The sequence below is a fragment of the Apteryx mantelli genome, chromosome Z (genome assembly GCF_036417845.1).
Source record: "Apteryx mantelli isolate bAptMan1 chromosome Z, bAptMan1.hap1, whole genome shotgun sequence".
Taxonomy (NCBI): Eukaryota; Metazoa; Chordata; class Aves; order Apterygiformes; family Apterygidae; genus Apteryx; species Apteryx mantelli.
In genome coordinates this window covers 5,119,501-5,136,856 of record NC_090020.1, presented here as the reverse complement: position 1 = coordinate 5,136,856, position 17,356 = coordinate 5,119,501, and the positions used below count along the sequence as shown (strand labels likewise).

Genomic DNA, 17,356 nt, shown 5'->3' with positions numbered 1-17,356 from the left:
AGCCTCTTCTATTCTTCATGCTCCTTTTGTCCATAAGCAAAAGGAACCGTGTTAGAAGGGATCATTTTGTCAGAATGAGAAGCCAGCTAAGTATTTTTTAGCCAAAATAAGTAATTTTTCCTCACATTTTATGGAAAAATAAAGTCACAACATCCATGTCATAAAAACAAGCATGTTTTGCAAGTGTCACACTGTCAGTAGGCTTAAACAGTGTTTTACCAGGAAGTGCCCCAGAAATGAATTCCACAGTAATAGTGAATTAATTTGTTACAAACTTGATTGTATTTCTCTCTCAAATATAGAGACAGTGAATGCTGCCTTATTTCCCTTGACTTTCAGTGAAAGAATGCAACTGCAGAAACAGTTTCATCAGTTTCACCTGGGAAAGCTTCTGGAGCAGGAGGCCTCTACTTCTCCTTGCTCTACTGCATTCTGAGCAGCTTCTTGCTCATTTAAATGCAGCTTTGAATTTGTGCATATAATTTGTATTTTTCTTAGCATATTAATTTTGTTGTGTGTGAGGTATTTTTTTGTTTTTGTTTTTTTTCTAGTTGAAGGTTCAGAATGACCGGGAAGCTCAGAGCGTGGATATAATTTTCACAGAAAAACAAGCGTAAGTACATTATGTATATGCTTCTCAGAAGTTGTTAAATCACATCTAAGCTTGGTTAAATAGGGAAGCTTGAGAAGTAATCTGATTCAGAAGTTTCCTAACAGTGCTATGTGTGCAACAAGTGGTACCGAACAGTTTCAGAATCAGTGCCAGGCTACAGCTGGAGTTTCTGGCTTTTAACTCTTCTGAGTAACTGCTGTGGAGATGCTTGCCATCTCATTCAGGAGGAGTTCAGGTGGCAGTGGAGATTCTTTGGCTTTTGGGGACCTAGTGTCAAGGTCACATTTTCTGGAGATTGTGCTGTGCTGTGTAAATTAGGAAGTGGAGATTTGACAGGAGGAAGCAGAGGATAAATTATTTTGCAAATGCTTCCTTTGCTGTTCCCTATGTTAGTATCAAAAGTGAAGAACTTTACCTTATGAAGGTGGTGGGGCTGTCATGCCCCATCCTGTGCTTCCCTTTGATATGAAACAGAGCAAAAGGTGGTTATCACTGATGTTTTAAGGGCACCTGTTGCCAGTAGAAACATCAAGCCAAATTAAAATTGGGAATTTCTGATTTAAATAACATGTGGTCCTTTTTTTGTTAAACATTATCTGATAATTGGAAGCATGCTATCTACATACCATGACCACTGAATTATGTTTTAATGAAAGACAAATTCAGCTAAACAACTTCTTTATATACAACATTTATAGTCTATAGTATGGACTATAGTATAGTCTATAGTAGAGACAACTTTTACATGTCCAGTAGGCTTCTAAAAGAAGTTTTAAAAATAATTTCCAATATGCTTTAATAATGATGGTGGTTTCTAACTAGGTGAAACACTCAGAAGTGTGTTTTTTTTCTACATGGCTGTGTGTAACCATTTAGCTTACTGGTTAAGAGACTCACTTTGAGGAGGTGGTTATTTGTTTCTGTTTTCTGGTCCTGTTTCTCTACTTTATATTGAACTGTCATCAGAGTAGATTCCTCTAGATACTCAGACAAAGGAATACCTGGATTTTGGATACTGTCATCACTGGATGATTCTCTGCGTGCACATAGGCGCATTTGTATCTAGCTGGCTGGGAAAATTTAAAATCAATAAATGAGACACCTGCATAAGTTAGGTGTCTCAGGGATTCTTAGATCACAATTCTAGATTCAGGAGCTTGTTGGTGTGGGTGTGATCTTCACTTCACAGCTGACATATACGGATGTTGAAAATTAATTATGGAGTTTTAAGTGTAATAAAACACATGTATATTCCACTTTACACAAGATTTTGTGGTATATTTTTAACTTATTAGTGAGAAGTCTATATGTACTTAAGTGCTACTACTAACCGTCCAAGAATAGATTAAAATCATGTTTAAATTCTTGTTTTTTCATCCTGTGGATATTAAAAGAACAACTTCTGATGAAAGTTTACAGTGCAGAACATTGGTACACTCTTAATTTATATTTGTTTTTGTGAAAGAAAAAAATACACTGGTAGTAACTTTTTTTGTTGCTTACTGTAGGTAGTTCAATAAGGATGATACTATGTTTTAAAAAAATAGCAATTGCTGTTTAATAATAAACCATTTTTCAATAATACTTTGGTTTTCAACAGCTTGCAAATGTATCTGTTTTATCCTGTTGAGTGTGTTTTCAAGTGTTAATAGAACATCAAGAGAAAAGACTGAGTTTCAATAACAAAATAAGACATAAAGGCATTAAGTATGCAGTAATGATAATTTATTGTTGTATGGGAACACATTTAAGCTAGCAGAAGAGTTAGTCTGTTGTTCTGCTAATTCAGGTGAAAAAAGCCTGAGCATCAATCTCTAGTTGGAAGATGTTAGCTTTGCCTAATAGACTATTGAGCTGTGATACTAGTACTTTGAATTCAATCTACAGTCTGGCTGTGGTCTGCTTCAACACTTTAGATAAATTATTTTTCCTCTCTGGGCTTCCTCCCCTTTAAAGCAGCAGTAATAATGGCAGCTTCACAAACTGCTTTGTAAAGATTTGGTCATGTTAAGCAGCATACAATAAGCTTCTCCCCCCCCCCCCCCCCCCCAGAAATGATCAAATAGATTTTTATGCAAGATAGATGATCTGTATTCTTACATATTTTGAAATATTTGTTATGATGGTAATGCGTGCTTGTTACTTGATTTTTTGACTTTGATTCATGCAGCAATACCTTGTTACAGATTTGACCAAATGAAATAGAAAGAGATGGATTGCTCAGCATCATTTTGTATCATACATAAGTAACATAATATGCAAGGATGAATAGACTGAACAAGGTTACTACAGTTTTGAAAGTCAGATCATCCATTATGTAAGAAATTAGCTCTCTTCAGATATTCCATGAGTATCTATATATTTATCTTCAATAAATCCATCTTCCTCAGGCACAAATGAATGAATTTTCTCAAATATTACTATGGAATGTTCATTGTTTGTACCTGATACAGTGGGAGAAGAATTCATGTCAGCTGAGAACTCCTGTTCAAACATCTCTGGGTCATTTTCTTTCAGGCGACGGTGACTGTAGCTGATCAAATAGCGATACCATGTTGGGCATTTTATAGCAGTAAAAATCAGGAGCGTAGTGCTTAGAACAAACCCTAGGACACCCACTAGGAAGGTCCAACTTTTGCCAAGAAGTGGTAACTCTTTAAAACAGACAAGAAAAAAATCTTCATGTGTAATACCTAAAAAAAACCCTGTAATATGTTTTTTTTTCATAGTTGGATTAAACCCACAAAATAAAAGATTACAGGGGAATTAGTGTCTCTAAAGGATTAATAAAATGTTATTTCTAAACTACTAAAAAGCCAGTAGGATCACTTAAAACAAAAATGCATGTATGTCTCATATTTCTTAGCACTGTAAGGAAATATGCATATTTATCTATACATAAATATGCATACCATGCATATTTATCAAAATTAAATAATTTTTTCAAAGTCAGCTCAAGTGTTGGGGAGATATACAAGATAAAATAATCTTTTTTTCAAAATTTAACTAAATTCCAGGATTATGCTTTGAAAATGAAAAAAAAAAACAGTAATTGACTTCAAATTCTAGTTCCCTCGCTTACATTTTTATGGTGAGGATGTCTGCACCCGGACATATTACTTCTTTTATCTGGCATATTCCTTCAGTTACATTTCTTTTGTAAAAAAAAAACTTCAGGAGATTGTTGGTGCTCATAGTCCGTATTTACAAATAGTTTTTATACGCTGACTACTGCTATAGAATACATTCAGCTGCTGCAGCAAAAGGAGTTTGTGATGGCTTACAATCTTTGTATATCTGGAGATCAGTGTTTCTGCTTTAGCTGGAAGCGAGAAGTGAAGCATTTCAGTATGGAAGAGAAGAGAGGAACACTAATTTGAGTGTAAGAAAAGGAAAAAAAATGATTGATTTTTACCAAAAAGGAAGACAGAGTGTTACAGAGTGGTGATGGAATTAGCATCAAAAGGTAAAGAAAAGTGATGATATCACTGAAGATTTTAAAGAACGTGGAACAGACACATCCACATGCTTTACACTGAACTGCAGCAGAGGGCAGAACTATAATTAATAGGCTTGCTCTTTTACATATCAAGAGGACAACTACATACAGAAAAAAAAAAAAGGTTGGAAGAAGAGGTGGCAGATTTGAGATGCTTTCCTAGTTCTGCTAGGCAGATCTGTACAATTGTCTGAATTTTAATCCTTTGAAATTTTCACATCATCAGTTTGTAGTTTTATTTGAGATTTAAGGCGTGGTTTATTTGTTCTGAGTGCTAGTTAAGTAAAACTCAGTGTTTACTATGATGTGCTTACAGTCTGGCAAAATCTGGAAATAGGACAGTCTTCATAGCCCTAGCTTTTATGGAAAATTTACAATGTGCTAGGAATACAGAAAAATATTAAAGCATGGGACAGCAAATTGAATAGCATATACTCAGTAAAGGGAAGCATCAATATATTACCTGCATGCGTTCCATTGTTTCCGGTAATGTTGTTTGAAGAAGCCAGAGATGTTAGGAAGGCAATGCTTTTAAGCTTATTGGCAGAAGTGGAAGCTACAGTGGTTTCTAAAGAATCTTTTTTAAAATCACAGTCTGTTGTTTGGATAACTGCAGTCCTGATAGAAATTATTTTCTTGGTGTTTGGAAATGCACATACAGTGTTGTTTTCATTTTCTGTGAATATGAACAATGAAAAGGCTATGAGATTAATTAATTAATTGGCTGATCTAAAACGTGTCCATGGATAACTAATTTATTACTGCAAAATGTGATTTACAGATAAGTTGATGCTGGATATTATGCAAATCAGAAAAAAACAAGATAAGGCTGTTTGACATAAACAGATATGAAATGCTGCTTTTATGAAAACGTACCCATTGTCACATTGGAGGTAGTTAGCCATTTCTGTAAATCTAGAAGGTCACAGGAACAGTTCCATGGGTTTCCAGCTAAGATAATTGTAATCAATTTAAAAGATGATTTTATATTAAAAGATTTCAATAGGTTATCCTGTAGATTCAAAACTGTCAGACTCTTTAATGATGTAAATACATCTGAATCTAATTGAGTAATATTGTTATGGAATAGATTCAACTTTGACAGTTGATTTAAGCCTGTGAATGCTGCTTGATGTACTGTGATAATATGATTATTGCTGATATCCAGAACTGTGAGTTTTGTCAGATTGCAGAAGCTGTTATTATACAGTACAGTAATTACATTTTCATTCAAGTAGAGCTCAGTGAGGTTAGTAAGCCTTTGGAGAACTTTTTTGTCAGTATCATTTAAAGTTATTTTGTTATTTTTAAGGCTTAATTTTGTAACATTTTGGTAAAGGTTAGTGGGAATACTATGGAGGTTCTTTCCAGACTCCTCACAAGTCACCTGTTGGGGAAAAAAAAAAAAAAAACATTGAGAATTAAAATAAATACTGTAGGAAAGTCTGATGATGTAGGAATTCCAGTGATGACCACTGATGGAACAGAAATCCTTGTTGTAATTGGTCATGCCAGCCCTTTGAAAGAGAAGTTCTACTAGTCTTCCTGCAATTCTGTTTGTTTTTCTTAATTTACTTCTGGACTCATGATATAAGAGAATGAATTGTTTTGGCATATCAAAGACCTGAAGTTTCAAAGCACATAGACTAAAACTCTCTTTGAGGTGCAAAGCTCTTTATGTGATTATCAGCCAAAACATAACCAGTTTGGCATACTGTTTTGGAAATAGTAGCACTATCTGTTCTGGAGTTCAAATATGAAAGTTAGCTGAGTATAAAAAGGATTCCATTTCACATAATTGGGAAATCACCAAAAGGTGTCACAGAGGGACATAGATTCAAATATGAGAATTAATTAAAGTGTGTGTGTGTGTTTTGTTTTGTTTTTTTAATAATGATGTTTACTTTTAAAAACATCTTTGGAGCAGACTTTCAACAAAAGATTGAGTACATATTATAAATAAGGCACTTGAATTTGTTTTGGGTTTCTGGATTAAAGTTTAACATAGCTGCAGTCTTTTTAGGCTAGAGAGTGTTTACTCTCAATATCTTGAAACATTTTCTATTTTCTGGAAAGAGTAGATTTTCTTTTATGTACGCATATGCATCACTGCAGAATACAGTGAAGTGTCAAGATACTTTAACTGGCTTTAAATTAGCTTTGAAGTACTGGAAACAGCTTGGTTGTGTTATCCCTCTTCCAATATGAGTAGCCCATGCTCAATTTGCTACTGCTGTGGCCAGATTGAGTCTAGATAGCTTATTTAAAAATAAATGGAGGTGGAGTGTCTGTTCTACACCGTACATACCCTTCATATCCCTTTTTTGTTCTTCCTGTTTGTCCCAAAGATAAATAAACAGCAGATACAGTACTGTAAGCCATGAGTCAGTGCAAAAAGTGCAATACTGGTTTCATCACTTGACTGTTAATCAAGACTCCCTTCTTTCCTTTCATTCTTCAAAAATACAAATCCATTATATTAATGTTTGAAAGAATGCTTTAAAAGGCAAGTATCTTGTATTCGTTTGGACTTGACTTGGGCAGCTGCTATCAGTAATTCTCTCTAGCTTGAGCAGTAGTCAGCCTTTTCCAAAGAACTGGGTTTTTTTAGGTCTGTTCCAAACTATGTAAAGACAAAGGATACATTCCTGTGGTCTGTAGTGAGATTTGACTGAGATATAAAACCATATCAAATGTGTTTTAGTGCTATTCCATCTCTCATAATGATTACCAGGAGCTAATTGTCCATTTTACAAAAATCCTTATCTTTTTGTGTGTCTATAGATGCTTCTTTCTTCAGGTATTAGCTATTTGTAACATTGTTTAAAAATGTCTGTAGTTTCTAGCATGTCTTTCAAACAAGGGGTAATTTACATACATATAAAACTTACTATTTGAGAAGTAACGTTGCAGTCAGCTGTGACTGGATTCAAAAACAGTATTTCAGCCCAGATCATGAGCCAAGAGACTTTCATGTTCAGAATCTAGCAAAAAAGAACATTTTTGTATATTAAGACCAGAATTTCAGTTTCTTCTGTAGTGGTTCTTTAATGTAGTAATAGATACAGTTATTTCAATGATAACTTAATATGTTTTGTTCCACACAAATATTGTCAAATGAAAAATGAAGAAAAATATCTTAGGTTAACAGCCTTAATGCATTAGGCTTTCACTAAATTGAGACAAACCTAAAATCAAGTGACCAGACAGAATTAGCAGATTTAAAAGAGACTAGACAAGTTAGTGAACAACAAGTTCATAAATAGATGAAAGGAATAGGCAGGAGTATACTCATTAATATCCCTAATAAAGCAGTTATGGATACTAGAAGAGTATGAGAGGAATAAGCTGCAGAAAGTGTCCAGGCTTGCATGCTTTCTCCAAATAATTTCTCTTGCTGCCACTGGTGGAGGCAAAATAATATACTAGATGGACTGTTGGTTTGTCCAGTCAAGCATCTTTTATATTGTTATGTATGATCTTAAGCAATTTTTTTGTAAGTTTATAATGAGTAGATTTACCTTCTTTATGATATTTATGATCCATGGCATAACATATATCATGTCATGTAGACATGCACCCCTGCAGTATGAAAGTGTAATGGTTGCTTTGATCTTTAGAATTAAGTAAACATGGTTCAGTTTATTGTGCTAGATTTTTTGAAGAGATGCATACCTTATTTTTTGAAAGTCAGGAGAGCTTTTCTGAGATTAACTTCTCTCAGAAAAAGTGTAACTCATCCATCTTCTCCTTAGAACAGGCATTATTTTTCAAGATCTACTCATTCTGAACAGGAATATTCAGTCTTTTCCATCGAATATTAAAATGATTTCTATTTATGCCAGATTTGAACTAAAATATCATGTAAAAGGTAGATTATTACTTTGGTGATATTTTAGCACCTTTTTTTAAGCATCTGAAGTCTCTTAGAAAAAAGATTAGAAAAAAAGAGAAAAAAGACCAAAAGATAAGACATAGATAGTTGTTTAAAATGCTTATTGTATCTTGAGCAGTAGAGAGTATTCACTGAATTTAACAGAAAAAGGAAAAAGAAAAGCATAAGGAAGCTCAATTACACAAGCAAAGAATAATGCCAAATCTAGGAAGTCTGACAGATTGCAAGATATCTCCATCACGTCTTAAAAAGATGGCTAGGAAGCCTTTGCTAATCCGCATCATAATAGATGAGACCCTAGGCCAAACTGGTCAAATCTACTTGATCACCTCTATGCATTTGTGTCTCTGATCTAGGGCTGACTGAACTGGTTCACCTACCTGAATCAGTGTGGTAACTTTCTTACTTTTTTGAAAGAACAAGAAGATAAATGGCACATTTACTACTCTGATCCATTGTATATACCGCTGTTGGAAATTTACATTAAATACGTAACAAGCTTATAAACTTTTTTCACCAGATATTATCAGCGACAGGGACAAGGAATACTAGCAACAGCAGTCACTGTGGTATTAGGTACTTAGTTCTTGGCAATGATGATACTGTGGGCCTGCGTACTTTTTGGAGCAAGTTTGTATATTGCTAGTGGTAAACATAACAGTTTTGGAACTCCTGATGCAGACTGTGTTTACAGTTAGAACTTGTGACATACTTGGAGTTCATAGATATCTCTTCCAAACCATTCAGAAACAGAGCAGGCCTTAACCAGGCAGTCTAGAAACAGATTAACAACATTATTTTAGTTTGCAGATTTAAAGAAAAGTAGTTAATAAAGTGGGGAAGATGCATGCATGCTTATTTAAAATTAATCAATCTTTAAGTTTCTCTATACCAGTTAATCAAGTTAAAAAATGAAGTAAATCAAAAAGTCTTTTTAAAAATTTAAGCAGAAAGTTAATAAATCTAAATGAAAGGGATGTCATCAACTTGCAAAATCATTTTTCTCTCTAAACATTCGTGCTACGTATATTTATGTCAAAAACACACTTCCAGGTTTTTCTTTCATGTCTGTTCAAAAGTTAGTTGAGTTTTTTTGTTTTTTTTTTCTATGAAGTTGATTTCCTCTGCTGTGCAGGGGTGGGAAGGAACCCTTATAATCAATAAAAGAACAGGAAAGCATCCATAATTAATTGCAATGTAGCTTTTCCCTAAAACCATATTTAAAAAAGAAGTGCCATTTAAGGTAATCATTTTAGAAAGAAATTGAGGCTGGCAATACATTGATAATATCTTGACATTTTCTTGTAACTTGAGCTCAGAAGTGCTTTCTTAAAAGGTTTTCTTTAGGGAGGTTTTGAAGATTTGTTCATTTAATAACTGTTATTGTTTTTCTCCTATTTGTAAAGAAAAAGGCAGACTTGGGGAGGTAGTGGAGTTTATATAATCAGATAGTCTGCTTTTCAAAAAAGAATCGGACTGCTCTCCGTCTTTCTACTGAACCATAATTTACCTAACAATCTGGCATGTGCAAGGTTCGTAGTAGTTCCTGAACTTTTAACGCATCTCAAGATGTATCTTTTTCCAATCTAGCAGCCAAGTTATACTATCAAATCTTTGCCTGGATTTTGAAAAAGATCTTGTGCCAAGTGTCTTACCTTTCTGTTGCTTCTTAGAGACAGCATGTGTACATATGAGTATGCTTTTCTGTGCAGTGACAATAATATGGTGCAACAGCACTTGTTCTTTTTCAACCTTTGTACCTGATGAATAAGCAGGTAGCTTTAAAAAAAAAAATAAAGCTAGAACATCTTTAGCAAAAGATTGACTAGGTTGAGCAACTTCTTATAATGGTCTTAGATTTAATTGGATCTGCAGCCAATAGGGAAGTCTAATAGGAGTATGCTTAGGTGTCAAGTTCAAGGTCACATGGGAAGCACAGAGGTAAAATGCCACAGGGAATTTACAAGCAAGCTAGGTTATGTTCAGTTAAAGGTTTTTGGTTTTGTTTTATGCAATCCAACCATCAAATGAATAAAATTTCATTATCGTCAAAGAATTTTAGGCATTTAGTGACATCTGTTATATGGGAGATATTTCAGGAAGAAAATCTGAAAGAAAATAATACTCTAATTTGAGAGCATGTCTATATACACATTCACAAAGGGGTTATATTGGTATACATACAGTATGGCCAGGAAATTTTTATTGTGTTGGTACTTATTCTCTAAGCCTCATTCTCTCCAACACACAGCAGGAAACTACAGAAAGATTTAGCTTGCTGTCCTTCTCCATTGCTCTCAAATTCTTGACTGAGCAGGAAGCATTTTAATTCACTAGCTCTCTGTGATGGTTTTGCTACTTTGATTTTTCCTTAATATCATTCTGCAACATTCTGCAACTTTTCCAAGCCCCAGCCTCCGTTCAGCTTCTGCAGTAGCCTTCAAAAGTTACATTATCTGTGGTAATAAATTATCCTTATGTGATCACTATTGTTAATATTTTTATTGCCTGTTAGAAAGCACTTTCACCTTCTGTGAAGGTAGACTACCAGAGAAGCTGGATCTCTGCTAAGTCAGTGACTTCTGGTATCAGGGACATACTGGATCAGTTTGAGGGATCTTGCACCGTGTTCACATCATATAAGAAAAAGACTTGCTTCAGGTAAGGAGGCTGCTCAGTAACATGGCCACACCTGCATTAAATCAATAGGACTGAAAAAGTAGACTTTCTTTCCTTATTCTACCATACATACTTGCAGTCTCAGACATAGATGAGGAGAATTCAGTGCCCTTTGGAGATACCACTGTCCTCAACACTGGCAACTCATTCTGCCTGCTGTTTTGGAACACAGGAGGAATGTAGCAAGTAGTATTCTTCTTTTCCTCCCTAAACACTCCCAATATTTCCAGAAAAAGGCACTGTTTGTACTTAAAGGTAAGCTCCCTGTGATCAACACTGACAGTCTCTCCAGAACAGTTACATTTAGTGTGGGGATGTATTCTAGATATCAGCAACCTTGTCATTTTCTTGCATCCTTCCTTGCCAGTTCTGTTGTCACTTGCATCTCCAGTTGAGCTTGATTTGAGAGAAGCTATCATTGCTGAGACCTTGCAACAATTTTCACAGGCACAGATTGAGGGATGAGGAGCCTCAGAGGAAGAAGACCCATGAAATCTCCCTGCCGATTTCCAGTTCCATGGCTTCTGTAGAGTCTTGAAGCAAACTACTGTCATAGCTTAAGAACATGCTTCATTTAAGAAATTATGCCTTTCCACCATCAAGAGGAACATAATAATCCATTCATAGAGTGGTGTGTTTACTGCAGGGGCCTTATTCTTTGGACTAGTTTTGAACAAACCACCTTTACTCTGAAGAAGTTGTTCCACTTACCTTCATATTACAATCATCCAACATTTCTTGGACAGTCCCACTGCACTACAACTTTAAAGAAGAACATAGAAGATCATTGCTTCCCTTTGTTTCTTCACTGTCAGGCTCCAAAGCATCTTTGCAGCGCAGGTGGCCATACTGGTGGAATTTTTGCTCAGCCACCTTGGATTTTCTTGAAGCTGGTGGAAAGGTTTGTTGCACTAGTGAATAATCACCAGAAGTAATGGAAATTAAGAGGAGAGACTGTGAGAGCTGGGATTGCTTAGCCTCTAGAAGAGAAGGCTGTTGGGGGTAATCTTATCAATGTGTATAAATACTTGATGAGAGGGAGTAAAAAGACAGAGACAGACTGTTCTCGGTGGTGCTGATTGACAGGACGAGGCAATGGGCACAAATTGAAATACAGTAAATTCCATTTAAATGTAAGAAAAAAGGTTTTTTTTATTGTAAGTGTGGTCAAACATTGAGACAGATTGCCCAGACAGGTTATGAAGTCTTGAAACTTAGAGATGCTCAAAAGCTGCCTGGACAAGGTCCTGACAGAACTGTTCTAGCTGATCCCGCTTTGAGCAGCGGGATTGGAGTAGATGACCTCCAGAGGTCTCTTCCAACCTCAACTTTTATATGCTTCTATGAAATATTCATCATTCCCTTATCCTGAAAGTACTCTTTTGCAATTCCATTATTTTACACCATCTTGTGAGCCTGAAGGCATTTTTGTTTGTAATTGCTGATTTGATATTGCCAGTCACATACTTCACAATTTTTGGCATCTGGAAGGAAGGCATCTATCTGATTTTGTCATTTCTAATAACAGAGGTGTTGTGTGAAAGGGAGGGAAGGAAGGCCCTTCCTTATCTTTGTAGTTTACGCTTGCCTGCCAGAGCCCCTTGTTCAAGGACTTTCCCTGAGCCAGTTTCGCAAAGTAGAAAAGAATAAGATTTTATTAAAGCAACAGATACAACAGGTTCGGAATTGCCGTTGATAAATGCACTTGCTGCAACAAATTTTTTTTCTATGAGCTCAAACTAACAATTAAGTGCTTTCAATAATAATATATTTCCCCGGGTAACGTCCGACGTTTGTCGGAGGCGCAAGTCTTACCGCAGAGGCGTCCCTGTTTGGGGGAGGGAGGAAGGAGGCTCGCTCGTCAGCAATCTCCAGTGAACAGGTCGGGGGCTCAGTTTTTTCCCTTCCAAAACTTTAGTGAGCTCTCCTCTGTTCTGTAGTTGCTGAAGGTGGGATGTGGAAGCGCGGCAGCCGTACTTCATTGGCCAGATTGCCATTTGCGCGGTTGTTGGGGGTGTGCCCCCCTTATTTACATAGCGTTATGCAGCAAAGGGTGTGCTTTTTAATATGGTAATCAGGGATAATGAGGCTGGGGTACTATAGGGCAACACTTAGTCCTTGAGCAGCAATTATTTTTTGGGATGCAACCCTCTGGGTCGGGGCGGACTGCAATACCTCCGTATCGCTCCCTCCTCCACCATGCAGCTGGAACAAGCTGTCTGGCCTTCACCTTCCAGCTTGTTACTCATGCTGCAAAAGGGTGGCGTGTTTTGCCTTCCACGTACCGTTTCTCCTTTGTGCCCCCTTATCTTTCCTCCTGAATTCTCTCCTGATTCCACAAGAGGTAACTTTAGAAACAGGCAAACAGTCTAAATAATCCTCCATGAACTGTAAAGGGAAGGCTTTCTGAGGAAGAAGTTATACTCTTCAGCTTCTGCTGAGTATTTGTTCATTTCCTTTATATTCTCTTCAGCTTTGTTTTCAATTTGACTCTCCAGCTTTCAGGAATTTCATAGAAATTCATCAGAATTTCATAGAAATTCAGGAATTATATAGAAGTTTCGGTAAATTAGACTTGACATGAAGCAGTGGAAACAACTTTTTATGCATTCCTTGTTTCTGTTAATACATTTGCCTATAGGATGCTACAGCTCTGCATTTGATAGAGAATTTTTTATGGTTACAGTCCCTTGATTTCCTAAAGGGATTACAATCATGAATCAGGAAAGTACGGAATTAGTAATTTTTTCATGAATGAGAAGCTCCACACTGCCTAAGACTCCTAAACTGCTCCCCATTCTTAAGGAATCCATTTCATTGATAGAAGAAGGCCTTTTAATCATCATTATCCAGCACCATCGAGTACTGGTATCTTTATAATGTGTTTTCTTTATATTCATTCACAAATCATATTCCAGCTTCTTTATTTCAAACTGCCCAGCCTGACTCCAAGAATTCACTGAGAGCAACTGAGAGGGAGGAAACCCCCTCAGTTCTGGGGACTATGCTTGCAGACAGGGTGGGGGTGTTGGGAAGTATGAGTATGAGTACTGTGAGGGCAAAGAAGTCTTCATTTGCTGTACCCTGTGGTAAGAATGTTTATATAGCTAATGCAGCCCCAAGAAGATCAGAACTCCTCTTCTGAGAGTCTGCTGAGTTTTGTATTAGGGGATCATTTCAGGGGGGTTGAAGACAGAGTTCAAATCAGAGTTTGAAATGGGTGCTTAAAATAAACATCAATTAGTAAAAGTTACAAACATATGCTATTTTTACAGCAAAGAAAAGTTAATTCAAGCTGTGGAAGAAGATATTGAACGTCAGAAAAAAGTAGCAGATGACATAATAAAAGACATGTCTCAGGAAAATCAGGCTAAATATATGGAGATGAAGGCTGCAAATGAAAAACTCTGCCAGGTTGGTTTGTTTCATAGTACTTACGTAAAATGTTTCTGAATCCAGCTCCATAAGTTCCAGATACAATTTAAATATTAGAGAACTGAGAGCTGAGTAATATGATAGAAAAGCCTGCTGATATCTTAATCATCAGTATATTGTAGGAGTGCCTGAAAAATAAATTGAGCAACTAACTAAAATCAACATACTTTATATCTCTTATTTAAAAAAAAAAAAATGTTCATCATTTTCTTCCTTTCAGATTTGAAGACTGACACAGATGTAGCTTTTAAGAACCTCTGTACTGCTTAGATATTTAGGCACATGTGTAAAAAGCATGCAAAAGGGAGAAACAATCCCAGCATTTTTTTACTGCACTCTTAAGTATAAATATTTCTTCCTGTGCACCAAAATGAATCTGACTTTGTTGTTGTTGTTGTTGTTGTTGTTGTTGTTGTTGTTGTTGTTGTTGTTGTTGTCTGCCTGGATGAACAAGAAGAGTAAACTGGGCTTTTTAAAATTTGCATGGCTTCACTAATCTTAATATTAACAAAAGAAGTAAAAGCTCTAGGGTAGGAATAATCTCATCTAACTTCATACATACATTCTTAGTAAGACTCCCTGTATAGTCAATATAAAGACATAAGCATCTTCTAAGGTGAGTGCTTCCCACCTGTTTAGGATGAGCTGGATCACTAGCCAGTGGCTACCTGTCTCTTTAATGACTATAAATAAACTTTGGAGGCTAGCTCAGATTTAAGGCTCTGGCTTCAAAGATCTAAAGTAGAAATTATCAATTCCACCCTTAATACTGCTTTTAAGAAATAGGTGCAAGAAAGTGCAAACAATTTTTGATTCTAGCCCAAGTGCGAATAACAATAATAAGTTTTTTATTGGAAAAGTTGGATGCTAAAGGTAAGTGGATTATATACCTGAACTATTTGGAGAAGCTGGACACAGTCCAGTCTTTTGTATTTTTAAAAAGACCAATGAGATGTTTTAAATACTAAGGTGTAGAACAAGAAAGTAAATCTCACCAAGTACTAATTCTTAACTAAATTTTGCATTTTTTTTCCTCTTTAGGAATTGGTTGTTCAACAGCAGGAATTGGATGCACTGAATGTGAAGGAGGAGTCTCTAAGAGCTGTATGTATGACAACAACTGGTCGTCATGCCAGTCTTTCTGATCTCTAGTGTCAGAAACATTAAAACTTAATTAGAAAAAAATCTTTTTCAGATACTGTAGGATCATGCTGTAGAATGTAAAGGCAAAGCTGCTTCTCATATTTTCCGCCAACAACTTATAATCAGTTGTGGGTAGAAGTTATTTTTGCCAGATGTCGAGTAAAAAAGTTTGATACAATGAGGTTTCCTAGTTTTAGTCACTCGTGATTGTCAGATGTTCTATTTGACGTTTGACTTGCTAGGAATTATTCTCTGATATGAAATTATCATTCACAGCCTTCTTAAGGAGTTGTGAGACCTAATTTCTCCATAAGATTTCAACTTTTTACTATGTGTGAGAATGATTTTATTGTTCCATATTCCATTTCAAAAGGAACTGACATTTCAAACACACAGTGGTAACTGACTGAGATATTTTTTTCTGTCACAAACATACATAAACACACATTTCTAACATACTGTCACTTGCTAGAATGAGGAAAAGTTTCTTGCATTGTGTCTCTTATGGAAAAATGGATCCATGAGCTAAAACACATAGTCATGTACATCTTCAGGAAGTATCATTTTTGAATGCTAGTAGACATTTTTTGTAGTCCTTTTGAATACTGGACATAGTTGGTGATCTAGAAATGGTGAAGAAAATTTACTCAGAAAATTTACTTGAAGATGAATTTATAAAGCAAGAAATAGCTGAATGGGATATGACATTCCAGAAAATGCAGTGGTGAGATTATAGACTATAAGGATGGTTTTTAATACAGTTTTCTTTGTACAGTTTGTAACAAATAAGCCTTTCTTTCAATATATAGATAAATGTTGCTCAGCTAAAGCATAATTTCTGCAACGTTCTTGCCAAGTGGAAACTGCAGCTGAATAGTTGTTTGATTTTCTCAACAGGAAACAGCACACTCCCAGGTGAAGCAGGAGGCTGTGAAATTGTATGAAAAGCTCCATGAGCTTGAGGAACATCGAAATCAAATGATTACTGAGGACAAGAACATGGGTTCTCCACAGGAGGAGAGAGAGAGATTACTAAAGCAGGCAAGAACCTGAAATGATTTCATTTAAAGCATTCTCTGTTTTGGTATTATAAGGGATGGTAATATTTGAAAATGTTTGGTTTTCAGTCTTGCCCTTATTTGTTCTCTCAGGTGCACTAATCAGCTGAAATTGACTACAGTTCATGTATTTGCTGGAAGGGATGTTTCTGGTTCAGCCAAAACAAAATTGGCAGTAAGCTTTTCAATTAGGTGACCTATTCCAATTTGTCAGTCATGTTGGAATAGGAAAATTAAATTGATCCTATTTAACAGTTCTGTAACACAAGCCCAGATGGCGTCCTTTTGAGGTAGTGAGTAGATGTACTAATTCAGGAGTAATTTTGTTTGTTTACATGGGTCCATACTGTGTTGCCCAGCAACCCATATATACTATGCAGGTTGTTGGTCTGAAAACACTGATGACTGTGTTCAAGTTTTAGATATGTATTGGGAAAGAAAGAGAGCATTTGGAAGAGGTAACACTATTAAATATCACTTTTCTTCAGTGAAGAACTGTTGCAGAACAATGTGAAAGCAAGATTGTGATTTTCTATGATGAGTTTCTATTCCCTGTGTTAATTTATAAAAATTTTTTTATGTTAAGAAAATTTTTATACATTTTTATAGGTTAAAGAAGATAATCAAGAAATAGCAAGCATGGAAAGACAGTGAGTACTGCCATTGTATCGAATTACATTTATCTTCTAAAGACAGATAGGTGAATTCCATCACACGTTTCTATGGACATTTAAAACATTGTAACATTTTCTAGCTTCATCTGATACTAACCCTCCACAGAGAACAGAATGTATCCTTCTGTTTCAGTCACAGCCATTCACAAACCAAGAATTATCGGCCTTACTTACTGATATAGATAGATTTGTGCCAATATACTGAACCAAAAATGGAAAAGTGTGCAGTTTGAGTACACACTATGCCAATACTTCTGTGGGGACTGTAACCTCTGATTAAAAGATACTGGCTAACAACTGGAAGGTGATAATATCTTAATTTGCCGTAGCAGTTTTCTCAGTGAATATCTAAAATATCTG

The 17,356-nt window shown here is 35.8% G+C and overlaps 2 protein-coding genes across 3 annotated transcripts in view; one reads left to right on the top strand and one right to left on the bottom strand.

Moving 5' to 3' along the window:
* Window positions 1–17,356, top strand: part of IFT74 (intraflagellar transport 74) — a 44,246-nt gene that overhangs the window by 3,777 nt on the left and 23,113 nt on the right. For both annotated transcript variants that reach the window (XM_013946693.2, XM_067316105.1), the window contains exons 8-12: window positions 552–613; window positions 13,962–14,100; window positions 15,163–15,225; window positions 16,162–16,305; window positions 16,932–16,972. In XM_013946693.2, coding sequence (XP_013802147.2) covers window positions 552–613; window positions 13,962–14,100; window positions 15,163–15,225; window positions 16,162–16,305; window positions 16,932–16,972 — 449 coding nt within the window. The remainder of the gene's footprint in view (window positions 1–551; window positions 614–13,961; window positions 14,101–15,162; window positions 15,226–16,161; window positions 16,306–16,931; window positions 16,973–17,356) is intronic.
* LRRC19 (leucine rich repeat containing 19) lies at window positions 2,661–7,073 on the bottom strand. Its single transcript, XM_067315838.1, has 4 exons — window positions 7,004–7,073; window positions 4,989–5,499; window positions 4,576–4,788; window positions 2,661–3,267 (listed from the first exon to the last, which is right to left on the bottom strand). The coding sequence occupies exons 1-4, from the start codon at window positions 7,067–7,069 to the stop codon at window positions 2,939–2,941; spliced, it is 1,119 nt and encodes a 372-aa protein (XP_067171939.1). The 5' UTR covers window positions 7,070–7,073; the 3' UTR covers window positions 2,661–2,938.